The following is a 19,505-nucleotide window of genomic DNA, read 5'->3' as shown; positions in this document are numbered from 1 at the left end:
CACACACCAGGGGTTGTATGAATTCTCAGAGGGTAGCAGGTTTTACTTGGCTATTAACTCTTCATAACAAGTTATGTAATATTGTGGCTGTGCAGCCTCTTCTGCTTATAGCTACACACATGCATGTTTCATTTGTTTATACCTTGGGTGTATCTTTGGTTTGGATCTCCATCATTTGTCAGAGCCTCTCACAAATTTTGAAAAATTAATTCAAAGAGGGAGAAAAATAGTGAGGGAAACGCTGCTCTCTGTCCTGCTCTGCTCTCTCTGTGCTGAAACAGGAAATGCATTTCTGACACTTTGAAAATGAGCAATCACATGTATAATCAACTTGGTTAAGACTTCCTTCCTGGTAACTGCAACACTTCCTTTGCATCTGGATATGAAGGGAGCCCCAGAAAAGCGGAAGAGTCGAGAGGTGCCCTGGGTAGGTTTGAATTTGTTTTGTTTTTATGAAGTAAACAAATGACCCTTCAGCATCACCACCTCCAGGGCTCTCAGGTACTACTGCTTTCTATTGTGTACTCTGTGTTCGGTCTGACTCAGAACAGTCGCACTTCCTTCTCAGCTAGAATATTTTTATCTGGAACCGTTGCCAGTTCAAGATGAGCCCACCCCTGAACGTCTGGGTTTCATTGTCTCGCTCAGTTTAGACTGTGTATATCCACAAGGTTCCGGCAAGGGCTAGCAGGTGCATCAACTCTTTCTGTTTTTTGTTTGTGAGGAAGGGGGTGGCTTCAGAGCCCATGGCGGGCAGGGTTCAGAGTCTTACAAGTACGTGCTTAAGAATTACTGTACAGGCTGTTGCTTTAAGAGGACAAAGCTGCTTAGTCCCAGCCATGAGGAAAATCAGTGAGTATTTGGTCAGTCTCTTTTCTTCTGCATCTTGTATCATGATGTAATATGAATTCTTGGTGTCACTGTGGCAGATACTGAATTATATTTATACGCTTAAATTTGGACATGTTTTATTTTAAGTTCATGTCAGTATCAATGTAGTTTATGGTTCTTTTTTTGTTAGTTATTCTAAAATGTACCAAGAGAATTCTTTAAGCTACAGAAACAGTTGTTTGGGACAGTTGGTTTCATTTATTTACTAAGTATAACTTCAATATATTTTAAGAGAAGAGAGTATTGACTTTAAAAATAACAACTCAAGAACTGAGCATAAGTTGAGGTCCAATGAAACTGTCTTTTATAACTTTTCATCAAACTTTCCTTTTTGGTATATAACAAATATTTCACTGTTCTTCAGAAAAAAACTAATTATGGATCTCATTAACATCAGTTAGAGAGTAAATGTTATTTTCTGAAATATTTTGTTTCAGTATTTGAATGTGGTTTAGAGTATAATGTAGAACCAATATAGCAATGCTTAATATTAAATTAAAATGTTTTATGAATCATTTTTCAATTTTAGTACTCTGAATATTTCAGTCATTGTTGAGTTCCTTAGTGGAAGATGTCATATTTACTTGTAACTGCTTTGTAAATACTTGTTCATTGTTAAATATTAAATAAGGATAAATACTTACTAAATATTTGCAGAAAGAGTGGGTAACATGATGATAATACATTTGTAAATTTTTAATACAGAGATGAAAATATTAGGACAAAAAGAAACTAAATTATTGTTTAGGGTCTAAAAACGAAAGGTCATTGGAGGGCAGAAATCGTGTCCTCTCCCTGGGGCTCCTCTTCTTAAAGCAGAGGCAGGTCAAGTCAATTGGCTCAGTTAAAATGACCTAAAAGTTCTTATTGGCAGAGTCCAGGTGTGGTGACTCCTCTGCTCTAACAAAGCAGTGACAGCCAGAATGCTTCACATTCCATGCTATGTGTCTCCACAAGACTTTGATTACAACCTTTACCAAATTTGCTGTTTTTGAGTTTTATGAATGAAATGACTGGCTTTCTTAAATAGAAAGAAAAAATGAAAAGGAAAAAAAAGAGAGGAAGTTGACTAGGGAGAAGATTCTTGGTTCAGACAGTTTGAAAATAGAGAAGATGAAGCAAGATTAGGTGTCTGAGTTAGAGAAGTGTGAGACTGAAAAAGGAAATACCTTGGCTTGTTTTCAAAGTGATGTTCAGTGCCTCACTCTACACCTTAGAAACCAGGACTTCATCCTTGACTCTATTGCTTTATGTGTTTATGTGTTCAGGATACTTAGTTACCATTTTGAGCCAGTACATGTCAGATACTAGGTGTTTTGCATGTTTTTGCGCACATGTGTGTGAATATGGTCTATGTGTACAATGTGACCATACGTGTGTGTGGCTACAGCTGCAGAGGCCAGAGAAGGCATGCAGAACCTTCTTCCTTTCAGACAGGGTCTCACTGAACCTGGAGCTAAGCTGATGACCAACAAGCCCCAGTGATTTCTCCCATCTCTGCTCTCCTCCCTTCCAACACACATACACATACACACAGACAGGCAGACAGACAGACAGCAGACAGACAGACGCTTGGGGTGACTGGCCCATGGGGGCTTATGTGGTTGGTAGGATGTAAACTGAGGACCTCATGTTTGTACAGCAAGCGCTTTTATCCACTGAGCCATTTCCATAGTCCCATAGCACTTTTTGAATTTCTAATTAAAACATCACACACACACACACACACACACACACACACACATGTGCGCACGTACGCGCGTACGCGCGTACACACACACAAAACCTAGAGAAAATGTGCCCACATGTATGCATCACCCAATCAAAAAAAGTACACTACCTTATTTAACTTTTGCCTCCACGCCCTAGGTGTAAGTAACCAAATTAACAGATAAGGAACAGGCTCGGAGATTAAGTAGGCCACATCACCTAGACAGTAAGTGGCTGACCTAGAACCACGCCTTTAAAGGCAGCGCTGCCGCTGGCTTCCTTGGTCCTCTAGGCCTGGTGCTCATATCAACCCACTCCACCTTTTCTCAGCCTTTGTACAGCAATCTACAGTCTGTCTCCTGACAAAGCTGTTTCTCCACTCCCAGGTTGCTTAGGGCATGGAGCTAGAGAACTATGAACAGCCGGTGGTTCTAAGAGAGGACAACCTCCGCCGGCGCCGGAGAATGAAGCCGCGCAGCGCAGTAGGCAGCCTGTCCTCCATGGAGCTCATCCCCATTGAGTTCGTACTGCCCACCAGCCAGCGCATCAGCAAGACTCCAGAAACAGCGCTGCTGCACGTGGCTGGTCACGGCAACGTGGAGCAGATGAAAGCCCAGGTGTGGCTGCGCGCGCTGGAGACCAGTGTGGCTGCGGAATTCTACCACCGGCTGGGCCCAGACCACTTCCTCCTGCTCTACCAGAAGAAGGGACAGTGGTATGAGATCTACGACAGGTACCAGGTGGTGCAGACCCTAGACTGCCTGCGCTACTGGAAGATGATGCACAAGAGCCCCGGTCAGATCCATGTGGTACAGCGACACGCACCTTCTGAGGAGACCCTAGCTTTCCAGAAGCAGCTCACCTCCCTAATTGGCTATGATGTCACTGACATTAGCAACGTGCACGATGATGAGCTAGAGTTCACTCGCCGCCGTCTGGTCACACCTCGCATGGCAGAGGTGGCTGACCGTGATGCCAAACTCTATGCTATGCACCCTTGGGTGACGTCCAAACCTCTTCCAGACTACCTGTCAAAAAAGATTGCCAACAATTGCATCTTCATCGTCATCCACCGCAGCACCACCAGTCAAACAATCAAGGTCTCCGCAGATGATACTCCTGGCACCATCCTCCAGAGCTTCTTCACCAAGATGGCCAAGAAGAAGTCCCTAATGAACATCCCAGAAAGTCTAAGTGAGCAGGATTTTGTGTTGCGGGTCTGTGGCCGCGATGAGTACCTGGTGGGTGAAACGCCTCTCAAAAACTTCCAGTGGGTGAGGCAGTGCCTCAAGAATGGAGACGAAATACACCTGGTGCTCGACACGCCTCCAGACCCAGCCCTAGACGAGGTGAGGAAGGAAGAATGGCCACTGGTGGATGACTGCACTGGAGTCACCGGCTACCATGAGCAGCTGACCATCCATGGCAAGGACCATGAGAGTGTGTTCACAGTGTCTTTGTGGGACTGTGACCGGAAGTTCAGGGTCAAGATCAGAGGCATTGACATCCCTGTCCTGCCCCGGAACACCGACCTCACTGTTTTTGTGGAAGCAAACATCCAGCACGGACAACAAGTCCTTTGCCAAAGGAGAACCAGCCCTAAGCCCTTCGCGGAAGAGGTGCTCTGGAATGTGTGGTTGGAATTTGGCATCAAAATCAAAGACTTGCCCAAAGGGGCCCTGTTGAACCTGCAGATCTACTGCTGCAAAACACCAGCACTGTCCAGCAAGGCTTCTGCTGAGACGCCAGGCTCCGAGGCCAAGGGCAAAGCCCAGCTTCTCTATTACGTGAACTTACTGTTAATAGACCACCGGTTCCTGCTCCGCCATGGGGACTATGTGCTCCACATGTGGCAGATATCTGGGAAGGCGGAAGAACAAGGCAGTTTCAATGCTGACAAACTCACTTCTGCAACCAATCCTGACAAGGAGAACTCAATGTCCATCTCCATTCTGCTGGACAACTACTGTCACCCCATAGCCCTGCCTAAGCATCAGCCCACCCCTGACCCAGAAGGAGATAGGGTCCGAGCTGAAATGCCCAATCAGCTTCGCAAGCAACTAGAGGCGATCATAGCCACAGATCCACTTAACCCCCTCACAGCAGAGGACAAAGAATTGCTCTGGCATTTTAGATATGAAAGCCTGAAGCATCCGAAGGCATACCCTAAACTATTCAGTTCAGTGAAATGGGGACAGCAAGAAATTGTGGCCAAAACATACCAGCTGTTATCCAGAAGGGAGGTCTGGGATCAAAGTGCTTTGGACGTTGGCTTAACCATGCAGCTCCTGGACTGCAATTTTTCAGATGAAAACGTAAGAGCCATTGCAGTTCAGAAACTGGAGAGCCTGGAGGATGATGATGTTTTACATTACCTTCTCCAGCTGGTGCAGGTAGGCACTGGAGGTGTCAGCAGGAACTGCTGTCTCAGAGAACTTATTTGCATGTGTACAGGAACCCCCTTCAGTAGTCATCCCATATTCTTGGTTCAGCTTCATAATCAGTCAGACCAGAGCTGATGAAGCCACGTCAAAAGCAGTAAATGCTCCCATTGACATTTTTTTTAGTGTCTTTGAGGGTTTGCCAGCAAGCATTTGAAAGACATCAGTGCTGTCCTTCACATTTTAGGAGAATTGCCCCAGTGGGAATCACACTGTCCTCATCAATCATTTTAAGGATGAACTGAACTGGTCGCAAGCTTCCTTGTGCCAAGGCTCCAAGTGATTTACATTTTTTTTTGTTTACTGTGTCATTTGATTCCACCAATAACTATGATGGTGGTCAAATTAGAATTTGGATTTGCATTTTATACATATGGAAATCGAGATACCAGGAGACTAAGTTATGTATTCAAGACCACATATTTTAAAAATAAACGAACTAGAATTGGAGGTCTCACTAGCCCCAGGCTTTATCATTTTCACATCTACCAAATACCCTGCATCAATATAGTGGCAAGATAATGCAGGTTAGAAAAATTTTAATCTCTGCCCATGTTTATTACAGTTCATAGAACAACATATCTGGGTAGAATCTCTTAAAAGATTTTCTTTATTCTTGAAAATGTTATACAGTTATATAATGAAATATGATAGTATATACCCCCTGGTTCCCCTTCAAATTAACTTCCTATCTTTATTAATATATCTCCCTCTTAAGTTCATGCCCATTTTTCTAATAACTGATAAGTCAAATTATCACTGTCCATATATGCATGGGTGTGGGGCCATCCCCTGGAGCCACATCTTCCAGAAAGCATTACTTTTCTTCTCCTGGCAACTACCAATAGCTCCTCATTGAGAGGTGGGTCTAGAGATCCTCTACCCTATATATGACAGAACTTTGGCTGATTTGATCATGTGCAGACTGTATGCAGGTAACCACGGTTACTATGAGTTCATGATGACTTTGAGGCCTGCTCCACAGGAAGAAATGTCATGCTTGGTACTGTAATCCTGGTCAAAAGTCTATGGATGGGGAAGTCATAGTTCCTAGGGTAGAACTTGCTATTGTTATTTTGCTAAATGGTTGTGCTGGGCAGAATCTTGACAGCTGCCCTCTTTAAACAGACATGGGACTATGTTTCACTCAGTTCCCATGATGCTCCCTATGGTCCTGTAGGGTCAGCGATATGCCTGAGGTTTAGCTGGGTTGTTAAAGAACTAAGGATTTGTCAGTAAGAAGACAAATCCTCCAGGTTTGCTGTAGTACACACACACACACACACACACACACACACACACACACACATACACACACTGTTTAATAACAAATTATGACAAGGGCTCTGGGAAAACCAGAGAGTATTAGAGTAAACGGGGTCAGGTGACACTGAATTTTGATTAATGTATCTAGGGAAAGTTCTGAATAGGGAATACTTGATCTGACAATTTTTCATTGTCATTTTCTAAAGTATACTTTGCAGGATTCAAACATGAATAACATTTTTCTTGGAAATATTTTGGGTGAAAGAGGTCAGTCTTATTAATATTGGATGTGTGGGCTTAAATTTGAAGAGTAGTGTTCATTTGTGCAGCGATTTGAAACATTTCAGCTCCAACTAAATGACTCACTGTTGGTTAAAATGGTCTCCTGGTTGCGATTTGCATCATTGTTATAGAAGTGAAACACGAAGAACGACCAGCTCCGGGGTTAGAAACTTAAAACACATTTAAAATGAGTTCATTTGACTGAGAAACCACATTCTCAGAACTCAGCTTAAATGCAGCTTCTATGACACCTACTTGACCACACCCAAGAGAAGCACTTTTGAAAGGGGGACTAAGATTGAAACATAAGATCAGTATTGATCAGATCAAACTTGGAACCAGGAGTGAGAACTGTGAACATACCAAGAAGACTTCAGACTCCAAAATGCATGCTAGGGTGGGAATGTCTTCTGTTCTTTGTGGGGAAAGAATGACTGTTCCTATTCATAAAGGAACTATTCTAAGATAGTTATTTTAGACTTATATACACTACCTACCTTCTAGCTTAATATATGCATTGGTAATTAAATAATGTTTTTTTTCTTTTAAAACTATTAACTATTTCAAGCTTATTGAAAAATAAAACATGAAAAATAAGCAGGTACCCACAAAGATTTAGTTTACTTTTCCCATTTTATTGTTTTTTCTTCAATAATAGAGCTGTCATTTCCCTTGTGAATATCCAACCCAGAACCAACACTGTGAAAACAGAGAAAATCAAGCTCTGCCTGAGGGAGCAGAGACAAGTCAGGGATACTTGGCACAAGCTCTGTACTGCAGTGCAGCAGGGCATGGGCTGCCTTTTCCTACAGTAAGAAGGGGGATTTGCCCAAAAGGGAGAGTCCAGGGCTCTAGGACCTTCACATTTAGCCTGCACTGCCTCTGTCCATTTGCTCTGTAACCAGCTCCCTTACTTCCGCTCCAGATCATTATTGTAGCCCTGTCTACTTCTCCCCTTCCAATAACTCAATTTGTTCTGACTCAGAACAAAAGCCTTTGCAACTTCAGCTCTGGTATTACCTTGACCACAGTACTGAGCAGCAGGAGTCCTTCAGCCCACTCAGTCCTCTTCTATTCTAGGATGCTGAGCAAGTGCTCCCACTCGTATCCCCAGTGTCCACTAAACAGGGGACTGGACATGAGTGGCTAGGGAGATTCTTATCACCCATTCACACAGAACCATGCTTTTTCTCCATCTCCTTTCTCCTGACTGACCAACATAGAGTATAATCCTTCAAATGCCAATGTGCTCTTCCTTTAGGCTGTGAAATTTGAACCATATCATGACAGTGCTCTGGCCAGATTCCTGCTGAAGCGTGGCTTGAGAGTAAGTATTTCCACTTTGATAGCAGCATGACAATTTAGGCTACCAGGAATTGCCTGGTAAGTCTACAGCATTAGTCATGATCTCAACCATCTTGTACCCATCTCAGAACAAAAGAATCGGTCACTTCTTGTTCTGGTTCCTAAGAAGTGAGATAGCCCAGTCCAGACACTATCAGCAGAGGTTCGCTGTGATCCTGGAAGCGTATCTGAGGGGCTGTGGCATGGCCATGCTGCAGGACTTCACACAGCAGGTCCAAGTGATCGAGATGTTACAAAAAGTCACCATTGACATCAAATCACTCTCTGCTGAGAAGTATGACGTCAGTTCCCAAGGTACAGTGGCTGCATTTTCTCAGTTCTCTTTCTAAAGTGCCATGATTGCTATGATTCTTCTTTCTGGAATTCAAGTTGTATTTTGCTAACAGTGGCCAGGAAAACACTTTTTTTGGTCTCTTGTCTGCATGGAGTAAGCAGATTTAAAGTTCTCCTTCTACAAGATGTAATGTTTTAAGATCATAAATTCATATCTTCTTAAAAATGAAGTTATACATATGAAATTTGGAGAAATTGAAGAACCATGTGTGGTTGGAAGATTTAATTTTCAAAAACAATTTCACATGTGAAAAGTTATTTCCAAATCCTCTCCTTTCCCCATTTTTGAATACATTCATGCTGATTTAAAATTTTCAGAATATTGAGAGATTAGGTTGATTTTAAAATTTTATCACATACATATGTTTATATCTCAGAGTAATATATATATATGTAAATGTATGTCACCTTCACACACACACACACACACACACACACACACACACACACACCTCCTCTCTGTAGCTATGTTCAATATCCTGTCTCTGCTCCAGAAAAATTAATCACTCCTGTAAGGTTTTGATTGATACCACATTAAATTGCCATCATTGCATTGACACATCTTTCTGGCATGATAAACTATATGAAGTTTGAACCTAGAAAATATCATTTACTCACTTAATAAGCTAGTATTATAGCTTAAAATAGATACTAACTTAAAATAGACACTAACATCCCTGCCCATTGATTTAAGCTTTTGAATATTTTAAATTTCTAACCTTCCCTTTTGATTGTTTCCTAGTACACTGATCATGCTATCATCTAAAACTACTAATGGAAGTAACAACAATCTCACATTTGGACTGGACTCTTCCTTATCCAGTCTGTACTGTGGTTTTGCCTTGAGAATTTTGAGGTTGCCACATCTTTGGTATATAACCTAGTTTCTTCTTTTAAGAAGAATTTACAGAACTCTAACCCAACTCTATTTAATAGTGTTCAAACATCTACTCTGAAAACCAGATGGTCATTGAAAGTCTCAGGCTGGAAAGATAAGGGCAACGTTAGTGCCTTAGACTCACGCTCAGGACATCCTCCTCTGCTGTGGTGGTGGAAGTTTTCCCACTTGTGTTCACATATAACTTCTGCTTGTGAAGGGACATTTCCAGTTAAGTTGATCACAGTAATCCTGGATTACTTGGTCCCTAAAGGCAGAGCTCCACTTCTAGCCCTTTCCTACTACTACTTTCCAAACAAGTGCACAGAATACTAAGGAAATGAGACCTCAGGTTACACTGAGATAGTGGATGGGACTGATGTCTTGTGCTCACTTAACTCCTGTATGCTTTTGACAATTGCAGTTATTTCACAGCTTAAGCAAAAGCTTGAAACCCTGCAGAATTCCAGTCTCCCCAAGAGCTTTAGAGTCCCCTATGACCCTGGACTGAAAGCAGGTACCCTGGTGGTAGGTATCAGCGATATCTCTGTGTGTCACTTATGTCTTACCAGTGTCTAGCATGCTTTCTAGAGTCAAGGCCTTCACAATGGATCTTCTGAAGACACAGGAAGCTAGAGCACCCCTGGATGAACTTCTGGCAAGCCCTTCTCTAATCACTAGCACCCAATGCCCCGATATTTAGTAATTCCCCTTCTATTGTAACAATCAGCTTATTGGTATATTCTTCACATAAACAGTTGTCTGTAGTGTGAATTCAGTGAGTTTTCACACATAGTGCTTCTGTACAATCATCAGCAAAATCAAGATACTCAACATTCTAAAAATGTTACAGAAATCCTTCAAGTCAGTATCAGCTGACCATATTGTAGGTGGGCCTGTGCCTCACTCTCTGATCTCTTCTATTGATCTAAGTGTCCATGAATGTCAGTACCACACACTGTAGTAACAAAACACTTTGCATGCTTATAAGAATCTTACAGCAGTATATCTCCACTAATCCACCTTTTCTGCATGTATTGTAAATCTCATAATATATTATTTTTGCTTTAAACAAAATATATGTATAGCTAAATAGTTTAAGCCATTTTAAACATTTACCCACATATTATTATATTAGATACTCTCTCAATTCCTCTTTTCTTGGATCTTTAGCAATTTATCCTACAAGCTGTTGACAATACATTTTTTCAGAACCAACTTAGCTGAAAATGTTATTTTTTGAGCACTTTATTTTTTGAGCAATATTTTCACTAGACAGAGAAACCTAACTTACCATTTTTCTCTTGCCATACCATTTTCTTCTGGCTTGCCTATGTCCTGATGAGAATACTCTGACTTTGTCTTTGATGTTCTGTTTATAATACATCCTTTCCCCCATGTTTTCAGTGGTTTGATTATGATGTGTGTTGGCACAGGTTTCTTGTATTAAGTGCCAGTCGATGTTGCTCCTTGGACTTGTGGGCATCTGTTCTATCACACTTGGAAATTGTTCCACTATTATTGTTTTCTGTCATCCTCTTCTGTCCTCTCTTTGAGACTTCAGTTACTATACTCTAGACTGTGGTAAGGCCATACGCTCAGCAGGGTGCCTTTTCCCTATCCTTTAACCAAGAAACAGCCCCCAACAGTAAGCTGGGGCAACTGCAAGGGTACAGTCATCTGCCTTCTTTGCTTGGGGCCACGGAGTTCCATTGCCTGCCACTTAATGTCTGACAAGGGTTGTCCATGTATTGTTCCTGCTCTGGTTGCTTACAGGACAGAAATGCTTGTAGCAGTTAAACCTCATGAAAAGAAGGAGAAACACCTCTTTCACATCTCTAAATTTATAAACAGTTACTAGTAAGTGGCCTCATAGCAAAAGCACATACAATCCACTGTCACTGTTTAGATATCAGTAGAAATTATGATATATTAATACAGCTTTCCAACTGTTTGCTTTTTTTTAAAAAAAAAAAAAAAGACATCATTTTTTATTTCTTTCTTTTTATTTTATGTGTTTGAGTATTTTGCCTGCCTGCCATGTACATGCAGTGCCTGTGGAGACCAGGAGAGAATGGTGGATCCCCTGGAATTGGAATTATAGGCTGTTGTGAGCTGTCCTGTGTGGGTGCTGGGAACCAATCCTAGGTCCTCTGCAAGAGTAGTGTTCTTAACTGCTGAGCCATCTCTCCAGCCCTCTACATTGTATTTTTGACTCGTGGTGCATTCACTTTTGGCTAAAACCCAGAAAAGATCTGGGTTTGGTTTTATGACTGCTTGTTTAGATATGGGGATGGGAAGGAAGAGGATAGAAGTCCTGTGTCCAAGTGCCAGATTTTCCATGTATTCGTGTTAAATCTGAGTTAAGTTTAACCTATGTCTGACTCTTGAGTGATAATATTTCAGACACTGTGGTAGCTCTACAAGTCCTTTTTCAAATTAAATCTCAGGAAGGGAATGCAGAATCAGATACTAACATAAGTGCTCTGAGCTAACGGCAGTGTGGGAGTACTAATGTCCTGTCGGGGTAGGGGGAAGGTGGTACCTGCTGCACCCATGGGCTTTCCACATACCCTTAGAGTTTCTTGGGTACAGTCTGATAACCATTGTTCGAAGGATTGTGAATTTTCTCACATATAAATAGCATTTTCTGTTTAGATGAGGATACCTTCTGAATTTTTATCCAAATATTGAAAATCATTTTCCAACCAGGATTTTGCCCTGTGTACAGAAATGCTTTGCAAAAGAACCAGTGCCTCCCCAGTGTGTATTCATTGTATGTGACATTATAACCACGTCCTTGCAGATCGAAAAATGTAAAGTGATGGCTTCTAAGAAAAAGCCCCTGTGGCTTGAATTTAAATGTGCTGATCCTACAGTCCTATCCAATGAAACCATTGGAATCATCTTTAAACATGGTGATGACCTTCGACAAGACATGTTGATCTTACAGGTAGGCTGATGTGAAGGAACTGGGTGTTTTGCAATTATTTGAAGAAAGAATTCTGTATTTGTCTGAAACATGCCTTCCTTTCTGTTTTCTTCCCCATATGATAAACAGTCAAATGGTACTTAATAGAGAAGTTTTACTTGGTGAATGTAGCTTTGGATCATTAGACATACCATTGAAAGAGCATCATAGCTCTCGTCATCCTTTCAAAGATGTGTATTCAACATTCCCTAGTAGCCAGATACACTTGCCTCACCTAGGCTCTTTAAACACTCCATTCTGTACATGGTGGGATGTTATGGGATGACTTGTTGGCAGTACCCGGCTTATTCCTTTACAGACATACCAACCCACCAGTAGGCATACTCCTTAAATACATCCCTTTCGGTACTCATACACAGCTCAAGAATGACTTATACAAAGGAGAAAATGATGAGCAGATAGGTGATGGAGTGATCACACAGATGGATGATGAGCACAGAATGTGAATGGTGAAGGTATCAACACCCATCATTTTTAGACCTTGTGTTTAAACATTTCTGTGCAGACTTTAGCTTCACAAGTCTATAAGGCTGTGCTCTCCAGCTTCTAGTGCCTCATCATGGAAGAAGTAAAAATTTCTAAAACCTAATATGATTTGCTTAGGATAGACAAAGCATACTAAGTTAAAGGCAGGCCATTTAAAAAATGATATTTTCAGTTTTCCTTAAGATTCTGTTTCGTTTTTTTTCTAATATAGTATTCAGCTTTCTTTTCAAGAATAGTTTGTTTTATTGTTGTTGTCTTGTTTTTGTTTTTGTTTTCTGTCCAAGAAAGATTTTTAAAAAGAAAATGAAAGAAATAATTATTTAATCTTTTTAAAGGTGAACTTAGTTTTAAATGAATCTGTAGAGTCTCTTGAATTTGCAAAGACAAGCATTTCAAAGTCACAGAAAGTTGCTTTCCTGTTCCTCTAATTCTGAAGGGCAGTATGTACTTTGACTTGGCTCGATTGTTGAAGCTCACTATTTACAACTCTCTAAGCTTTTGTTCCTTTGCCCTCTGAATGGAAACAATAATTATATTCCCAATATAAGGTTAATACAAGAATCACACATAAAAGAGAAACCGACTAATATTTGGTATTAATACCACCATTACTGAGTTAACTGCCTTGGTGGTAGCATGGGTCTTGTGGATATCAGAATAGAAAACATGTAAAAGGACATTACCGTTGTTGTGGGGAAACATATATAACAAAGTGGAATGTTTGATAAAATAGATAGTGAAACATGGAAAAAAAAAAAACCCTACCCCAAATAAAAACGCCTTATCTCTTTCTTCAACATATACCCCAGCAGCTGAAATTAACAGATTTGCAATGGCAGGAATTTTTGAGTATCAGGCTCATCAATAAAAGTTGAGTTGTTACTATGTATTTTACATTTGCTCATATACTGTATGTAACCGGACAAGATTCCTGACTTTTTAAGAGAGAAGAAAAATGCACTGGCCAACATCTATGTATAGTAGAAATGTCTGTGTTTTGGCTCCCAGATTCTACGCATCATGGAGTCCATTTGGGAGACTGAATCTCTGGACTTGTGCCTTCTGCCATATGGTTGCATCTCAACTGGTGATAAAATAGGTATGTAGTTACATCAGGCAATGAGCACACCACTCTCAGTGAAAGAATTCCATAGGTTGGAAGTTACAGTTAAAATCAAAAGGTGACAATGTCCCCAGGCTGCTGAAAGTGACTCTCAGTTCATTTGTTTTTGTTTTCTGTCCAAGAAAGATTTTTAAAAGAAAACAAAAGAAATAATTATTTAATCTTTTCAAAGGTGTACTTAGTTTTAAATAAATCTGTAGAGTCTTTTGAATTTGCAAAGACAAGCATTTCAAAGTCACAGAAAGTTGTCTCAGGCCCATGGTCCTAGTCATCCTCTATGCGGACCTTCTAGGTAAAGCCACGAGGAACCCGAGAACAGGCTCCCACAGGACATACAGAACATCCCACAGCAGAAAGTTGCTTTCCTGTTCCCCTAATTCTGAGGGACAGTTTGCACGTTGACTTGGCTCAATTGTTGAAGTTCACTGTTTACTGCAACATGTTGAATACGTGGATGCCTGACTCAGGTCTGTGACCACACCTGGGAATGATTGTCCCAAGAACTTGCTCCCTTCCCTAACTCCTCTCCATCACAGCTCATTTCATTGAACATTAAGCTTTTCTCTCGAAAATAACATTTAAAATTAGACAGAAAGAACTGTCACTTCTTTTGAAATTCTAGAATTCACATTACTGAAGCTATTACACACTCCACTCAGGTACTTTTATAGACATTTAACATTTTAGTTTCAATCACACTTATTTTTATTCAAGGTTCTGATATGAGAACTGCACAAAACATTTGGCCATGTTACCTAAAAAGGGAAAGGTGCCAACCACCAAGCAAGAAGGCTAAGCTTGACCTTCATAAGTAAATATCTTTATTTGTTACTCCTCAAAAGCAGCCCTTTTCTCTCCTTATTCAGGGATATTGAGAGAGTATTCCAGTCAAATTCTGTAGTCATTGCCTGTTATTACCTTTCCTAAAAGCAAACAAACAAACAACAAAATAACTCAGACCTTGAAAACAGGCCTTGGGCCTAAAAAAGCATCAAATAAAAGAAAAAACCTCTACTCTACTCAGCCAAGACTTAGCATCATCAGCCTCCATTGAACTCTGTGACTCTTCACATAGGAATGATTGAGATCGTGAAGGATGCCACAACAATCGCCCAAATCCAGCAAAGCACAGTGGGTAACACAGGGGCATTCAAAGATGAAGTCCTGAGTCACTGGCTCAAAGAAAAATGCCCTATTGAAGAGAAGGTGAGTTCCTGCTCTGCCCTCCCCTCCCCAGCAGTGGTGGTTTCAAGGGTTTTCCCCCATGACACAACTTATCTGAGAGACAGAGTGCCTGGCTCTAGACCTGGGAAACATTTGCTTCAGTATGAATTACCAGTCAGGCTTTGCATAGAATTTGTTTCTGTGAAATAGTCTGCTAGCACTTTTATGGCTATTTTTGTTGTTCAACACAAAGATTTAGTTATATACATTCTTTCATACCAAACAAAATAACTTGCAATTTACTACCGTGGATCCTTTAAATGGTAAATTACGGATGTTGAAAATGTCCATCTTGCTGAAGAGCATTTGCTGGATCCTTCACAAACTGGTTGGTTGGTCTGTCTGGGCGCTGTTTAAAGTTCTACTGCACAGAATAGCTCTTCACATGTGCATGGCCAGCAGCCTTTGGTGGGAGGATATAATTAGTAGCCTTATTAATCTGTTATACATGAAGACTTGTGAAACCATCCACTTAAGTGATTACAAGAAAAGCATAATTGCAGAAATTTCTGAGTTCTGTCCAGTTGTAGGCAAGGAGAGGATGGGAACTTTGAATAAATCACTGTGGCCTTTTGCTTCTTGGGTCTCCCTCATGCCATGGTGTTTGGATGACTCTTCATTGATAATACAAGCAGAACAATATGACAGTTGGCACTTCCTTGATATGAAACTAGTGAGACTGGACTCAACTTACTTGCTGTCTGAAGTGGTTCTGGAAGGCATAGTGATGGCCTCCGCTGCTCTCTGCAGCTGGGAAGCACTGACATTCCTGTGCTTCTCATCAGTTTCAGGCAGCAGTGGAAAGGTTTGTTTACTCCTGTGCCGGCTACTGTGTGGCGACGTTCGTTCTTGGGATAGGTGACAGACACAATGACAACATTATGATCTCAGAGACAGGTGAGTTTGCCCACTGCAAAATGAAATCTCTATTGTAGTCAAATATACATAACATAAAATATCCTGTTTTAATTGTTCCCAAGTGTTCAGTGACGTTAAACACAGGCACATAACTCTGCAGCCGTCACTGCCGTCCATCTGAAGCACTTGTCCCCATTAAACATCATCTCCCCTCCACCCCACCCCCTGGCACAGAGTAAGAGTCTAAGCTGGAGTCCAGGTCTAGAAGTCATTGTGAATAGGGACACTGGGAGAGGGAAGAAGGGGCAGGAAATGAGAGAGAGAGAGAGAGAGAGAGAGAGAGAGAGAGAGAGAGAGAGAGAGAGAGAGAGAGAGTTCCAGTGGGAGGTAGAAAGAGAGTGTGGGAAGTGTATCTTGGAAGCTGGTAATGATAGGAAGGATCAACAATGTCAAATGTAAAAAGCAACTAGAACAAATAATAAAACATATGAGATATCCTCCAGCTAAAATATCCGAGTCCCTAACTCTCTGAGCCTTTCTGGTTCATGCCACTTTGAGAGTGACTAGTACCAGGCGGTGGTGACAGCGCACGCCTTTAATCCCAGCACTCGGGAGGCAGAGGCAGGTGGATCTTTGTGAGTTTGAGGCCAGCCTGGGCTACCAAGTGAGTTCCAGGAAAGGCGCAAAGCTACACAGAGAAACCCTGTCTCAAAAAAAACAACAACAACAACAAAAAAAAAAGAGAGTAGCTAGTAATGGCCACCAAAGCATGAGATGTTCATATATGGAATTTCAACACATTTTTATACTCTTCCAGGTATGGTGGCCAATGCCTGTAAGTTCAACACTCTGGAAACTGAAGGAGAGGATTGCAAGTTCAAAGCTAGCCTGGACTACATAGACTCACAGAAAATTTTTTAAGAGTAGAGTTTAGAAAAAGCACCAGAGGTTGGAGTGAATTATTTATTCTTTGCAAGAACAGGGTTAACACAAAAGAATAGTACATTTGTGAATTAATGAAGTGATAAAAGACCAAATAAATAAAAACTAATGTGGCCTTGCTGATAATGATGGTAATAGTGATAGAAACTGACCCAAAAGAAATTCAAAATGACTTTTCTATAGCACTACTTAAGAGTAAGAAGCTAACACCCCTCCTGCTGGATGAAATACAGTATCAGTCTGTCAGTAACATGAAGGACATGGCATCTCTTAAACATGATACTCATATATTAGCGAGAGTTTGATTTATCTGCCTAAGAATACTTTGGAGAAAAGTATTTTTAATGACACTTGGTATCATCTAAAGAACAAGCCTATCAAAGGATACTTGTGGCTGCTGCTTTCACACACCTGGTTAGACTGAAAATATCAAAGGCTCATAAAAGAGTATAAAAATGCTTTCATTCAAAATAGTTCATTTTCAGGCAACTGCAAAATTATTTCAAAAAACCAAAATGTTAATAAGCACTTGTGCCATGTAATAATGTCAGGTGTTTTCTTCTCTCAAGGAAACCTATTTCACATAGACTTTGGACACATTCTTGGGAATTACAAAAGTTTCCTGGGCATCAATAAAGAGAGAGTGCCATTTGTCCTGACCCCAGACTTCTTGTTTGTGATGGGGACCTCTGGGAAGAAGACGAGCCCGCACTTCCAGAAATTTCAGGTGTGTTACCCGTCTTCCTAATCGACTATCAATGCCCACAAAACGCACTGTAGAACTCACCTCTTCCTGCCCTTATGATGTGACCACCCTACTTCCTCCTCCTCACCTCTGTTCATCCCCCCAAGTACACGAAAAGTGATGCTTTCAGGGACCTGCTCACAAACCCGAACAGCAAGCAGAATTGTCCCGTAAGGGACGGCACTGGGGTGGGCCTGGTACTGAGGTCAGCTTCAAGAAAGGACGGCCGTGGAGATTGGGCTACTCAAGGTTTTGACTAGAAGAGTCAAACTTCAAGTATGGTTCAGGGCTCACAAACAAGTGCGAGTTTCACATGGTTTTTGCTACTGTGTGTGCATTTATCACATTACCAACAGGGAATTCTTGTTGCACATACTGGTTTTGTTTGTATGAAGGATAGTCTCTTTTTCATTGGAAGTCTCATCAGCTTGACCTCAGGTTCTTCAGTGAGTTCTGGTTCCACTTGTCTGCAAAGAAGCCCCCACAGGAGTCTCCTTCAGAATGTTCAGATTCAAACACACAATTTTATACATGCACATTTAATAATTGTGAATGATCACAATTCAGAAAAGTTGTAAGTACACCTATTTTATAACAATACGTATACAAAACAGAAACCAAGAGTGATTACTTGAGAAGTCCCTTTGCCTTGGGTGGTCTGCCATAGCCAGTTTCCTTAATGTACTGTTAACGTGGTTTGAGATGCACTCCACATCTCAGGGACAAGGCTTTTCTGCGGTTTCCTAGAGTCCAGCATGACTCTTAAAAGATGCCATGAGCCTTGAACTGCAAGGGAACAGCTGCTCACATGTGCTGATCTGTAACTGGTGTCTTGATATACTGGCTGATTGTCTGGTTGATAATGATGGGATACACCCTCTCTGGTTAGATGGTTTTAGGAATGTGGATTTGTGCTTTTCTCCATATAGTCAGTTGGGTTTCAAACAGTTTCCAGGAACTGGACACATTTGAGGGGGCAGGGTGGAAGAATTTCACTATTTAAAGAAGAGAAAGCACTCAATTATACTCTCTTGAGAGTGTGATCTGCCTAGCTTGGACAGGACATGACAACAGCAAATAGTAACTCAGAGCTTTAAACAAATGCATGGAATTTTGCCTTAGTCACAGGGTCTCCTCCTTCCTATAGACTCACAGCCGCTTCCTTTTACCAGTGGGTGATGTTCCCTGGAGTCTGTCCCTTTGTCCAGTTGCTGATAATGTCTTTATGGACCCACACAGAATTCATGTCACTCTACCACATCTCAGCATCTCTCCCCTTTAGCTTTCATTGTTCCTTCCTGCCATTGTTTTTCAGTTTAAAAAATTTGCGATGAAAAGATTTTTATAATGAGGAAGCCAGGAGAGGCTCCTTGACCCTCCCAGCAAAATTTACTCAATGCACTACCTGGTGGGAAGTTTCTCAAGTCTGTGCTCTTTGGTCTAAGAACATTTCTTCATCCTTTGTGACCAAAGCATGCTTCTTAAGCCACTTACCCCTACCCCCTCAGTCACATGGTATCCATATAGTGTGTATCACCCAAAGCACATCTCTGTGAATTGTGCTGTACTATACACATCTGTGTTCAGAAGACTAGCCAGCATTGTACACACCTGTGAGTGTCACCCACATAACAATCATAACATAGGCATCAAAGGGTGGCCTTTGTATCAGGCAGACTTGAGTATGCTCCCCAGGATGACAGTTACTCATCTTTTCAGAGCCTTGCTTTCTTCATCTGTAAAGAAGGAACATAGCCTATGTATGATTTTTCTAGGTACTATTTATTTAGCTAGTATCATGAAGAGAAAGCTTTTATTTAGCTCACAGTTCTGAAGGTTACAGACCAAGACCACCAGCCACATGGCTTTAGAGCACTGTGGACGTAGCAATGGTGCGAGACCATGTCAGAGTCAGCTGCTCAGCATTAATGCAATGAAATATACAGAATGATTAGTTCTGACCACAGCAG

At 41.3% G+C, this 19,505-nt stretch overlaps 1 protein-coding gene across 5 annotated transcripts in view; it reads left to right on the top strand.

The window, feature by feature from the left end:
* Positions 1 to 341: 341 nt before the first annotated feature.
* The window catches only part of Pik3cg (phosphatidylinositol-4,5-bisphosphate 3-kinase catalytic subunit gamma), a 34,199-nt gene continuing 15,035 nt past the window's right edge, over positions 342 to 19,505 (top strand). The window contains exons 1-10 of one of the 5 annotated variants that reach the window (XM_028891749.2): positions 342 to 427; positions 2,988 to 4,994; positions 7,852 to 7,917; positions 8,024 to 8,249; positions 9,590 to 9,693; positions 11,972 to 12,118; positions 13,652 to 13,742; positions 14,842 to 14,972; positions 15,776 to 15,887; positions 17,360 to 17,517. In XM_028891749.2, the coding sequence (XP_028747582.1) occupies positions 3,000 to 4,994; positions 7,852 to 7,917; positions 8,024 to 8,249; positions 9,590 to 9,693; positions 11,972 to 12,118; positions 13,652 to 13,742; positions 14,842 to 14,972; positions 15,776 to 15,887; positions 17,360 to 17,517 (3,030 nt within the window). In that variant the 5' untranslated portion in view covers positions 342 to 427; positions 2,988 to 2,999. Of the gene's footprint in view, positions 502 to 523; positions 864 to 2,987; positions 4,995 to 7,851; positions 7,918 to 8,023; positions 8,250 to 9,589; positions 9,694 to 11,971; positions 12,119 to 13,651; positions 13,743 to 14,841; positions 14,973 to 15,775; positions 15,888 to 17,359; positions 17,518 to 19,505 lie in introns of those variants that run through there. The other 4 variants (XM_028891750.2, XM_028891752.2, XM_028891748.2 and 1 more) reach the window with 4 other exon arrangements.

This window comes from Peromyscus leucopus, chromosome 14 (assembly GCF_004664715.2).
Source record: "Peromyscus leucopus breed LL Stock chromosome 14, UCI_PerLeu_2.1, whole genome shotgun sequence".
Classification (NCBI taxonomy): Eukaryota; Metazoa; Chordata; class Mammalia; order Rodentia; family Cricetidae; genus Peromyscus; species Peromyscus leucopus.
The sequence above is the reverse complement of the archived record's forward strand: the minus strand, read 5'-3'. Positions and strand labels throughout refer to the sequence as shown.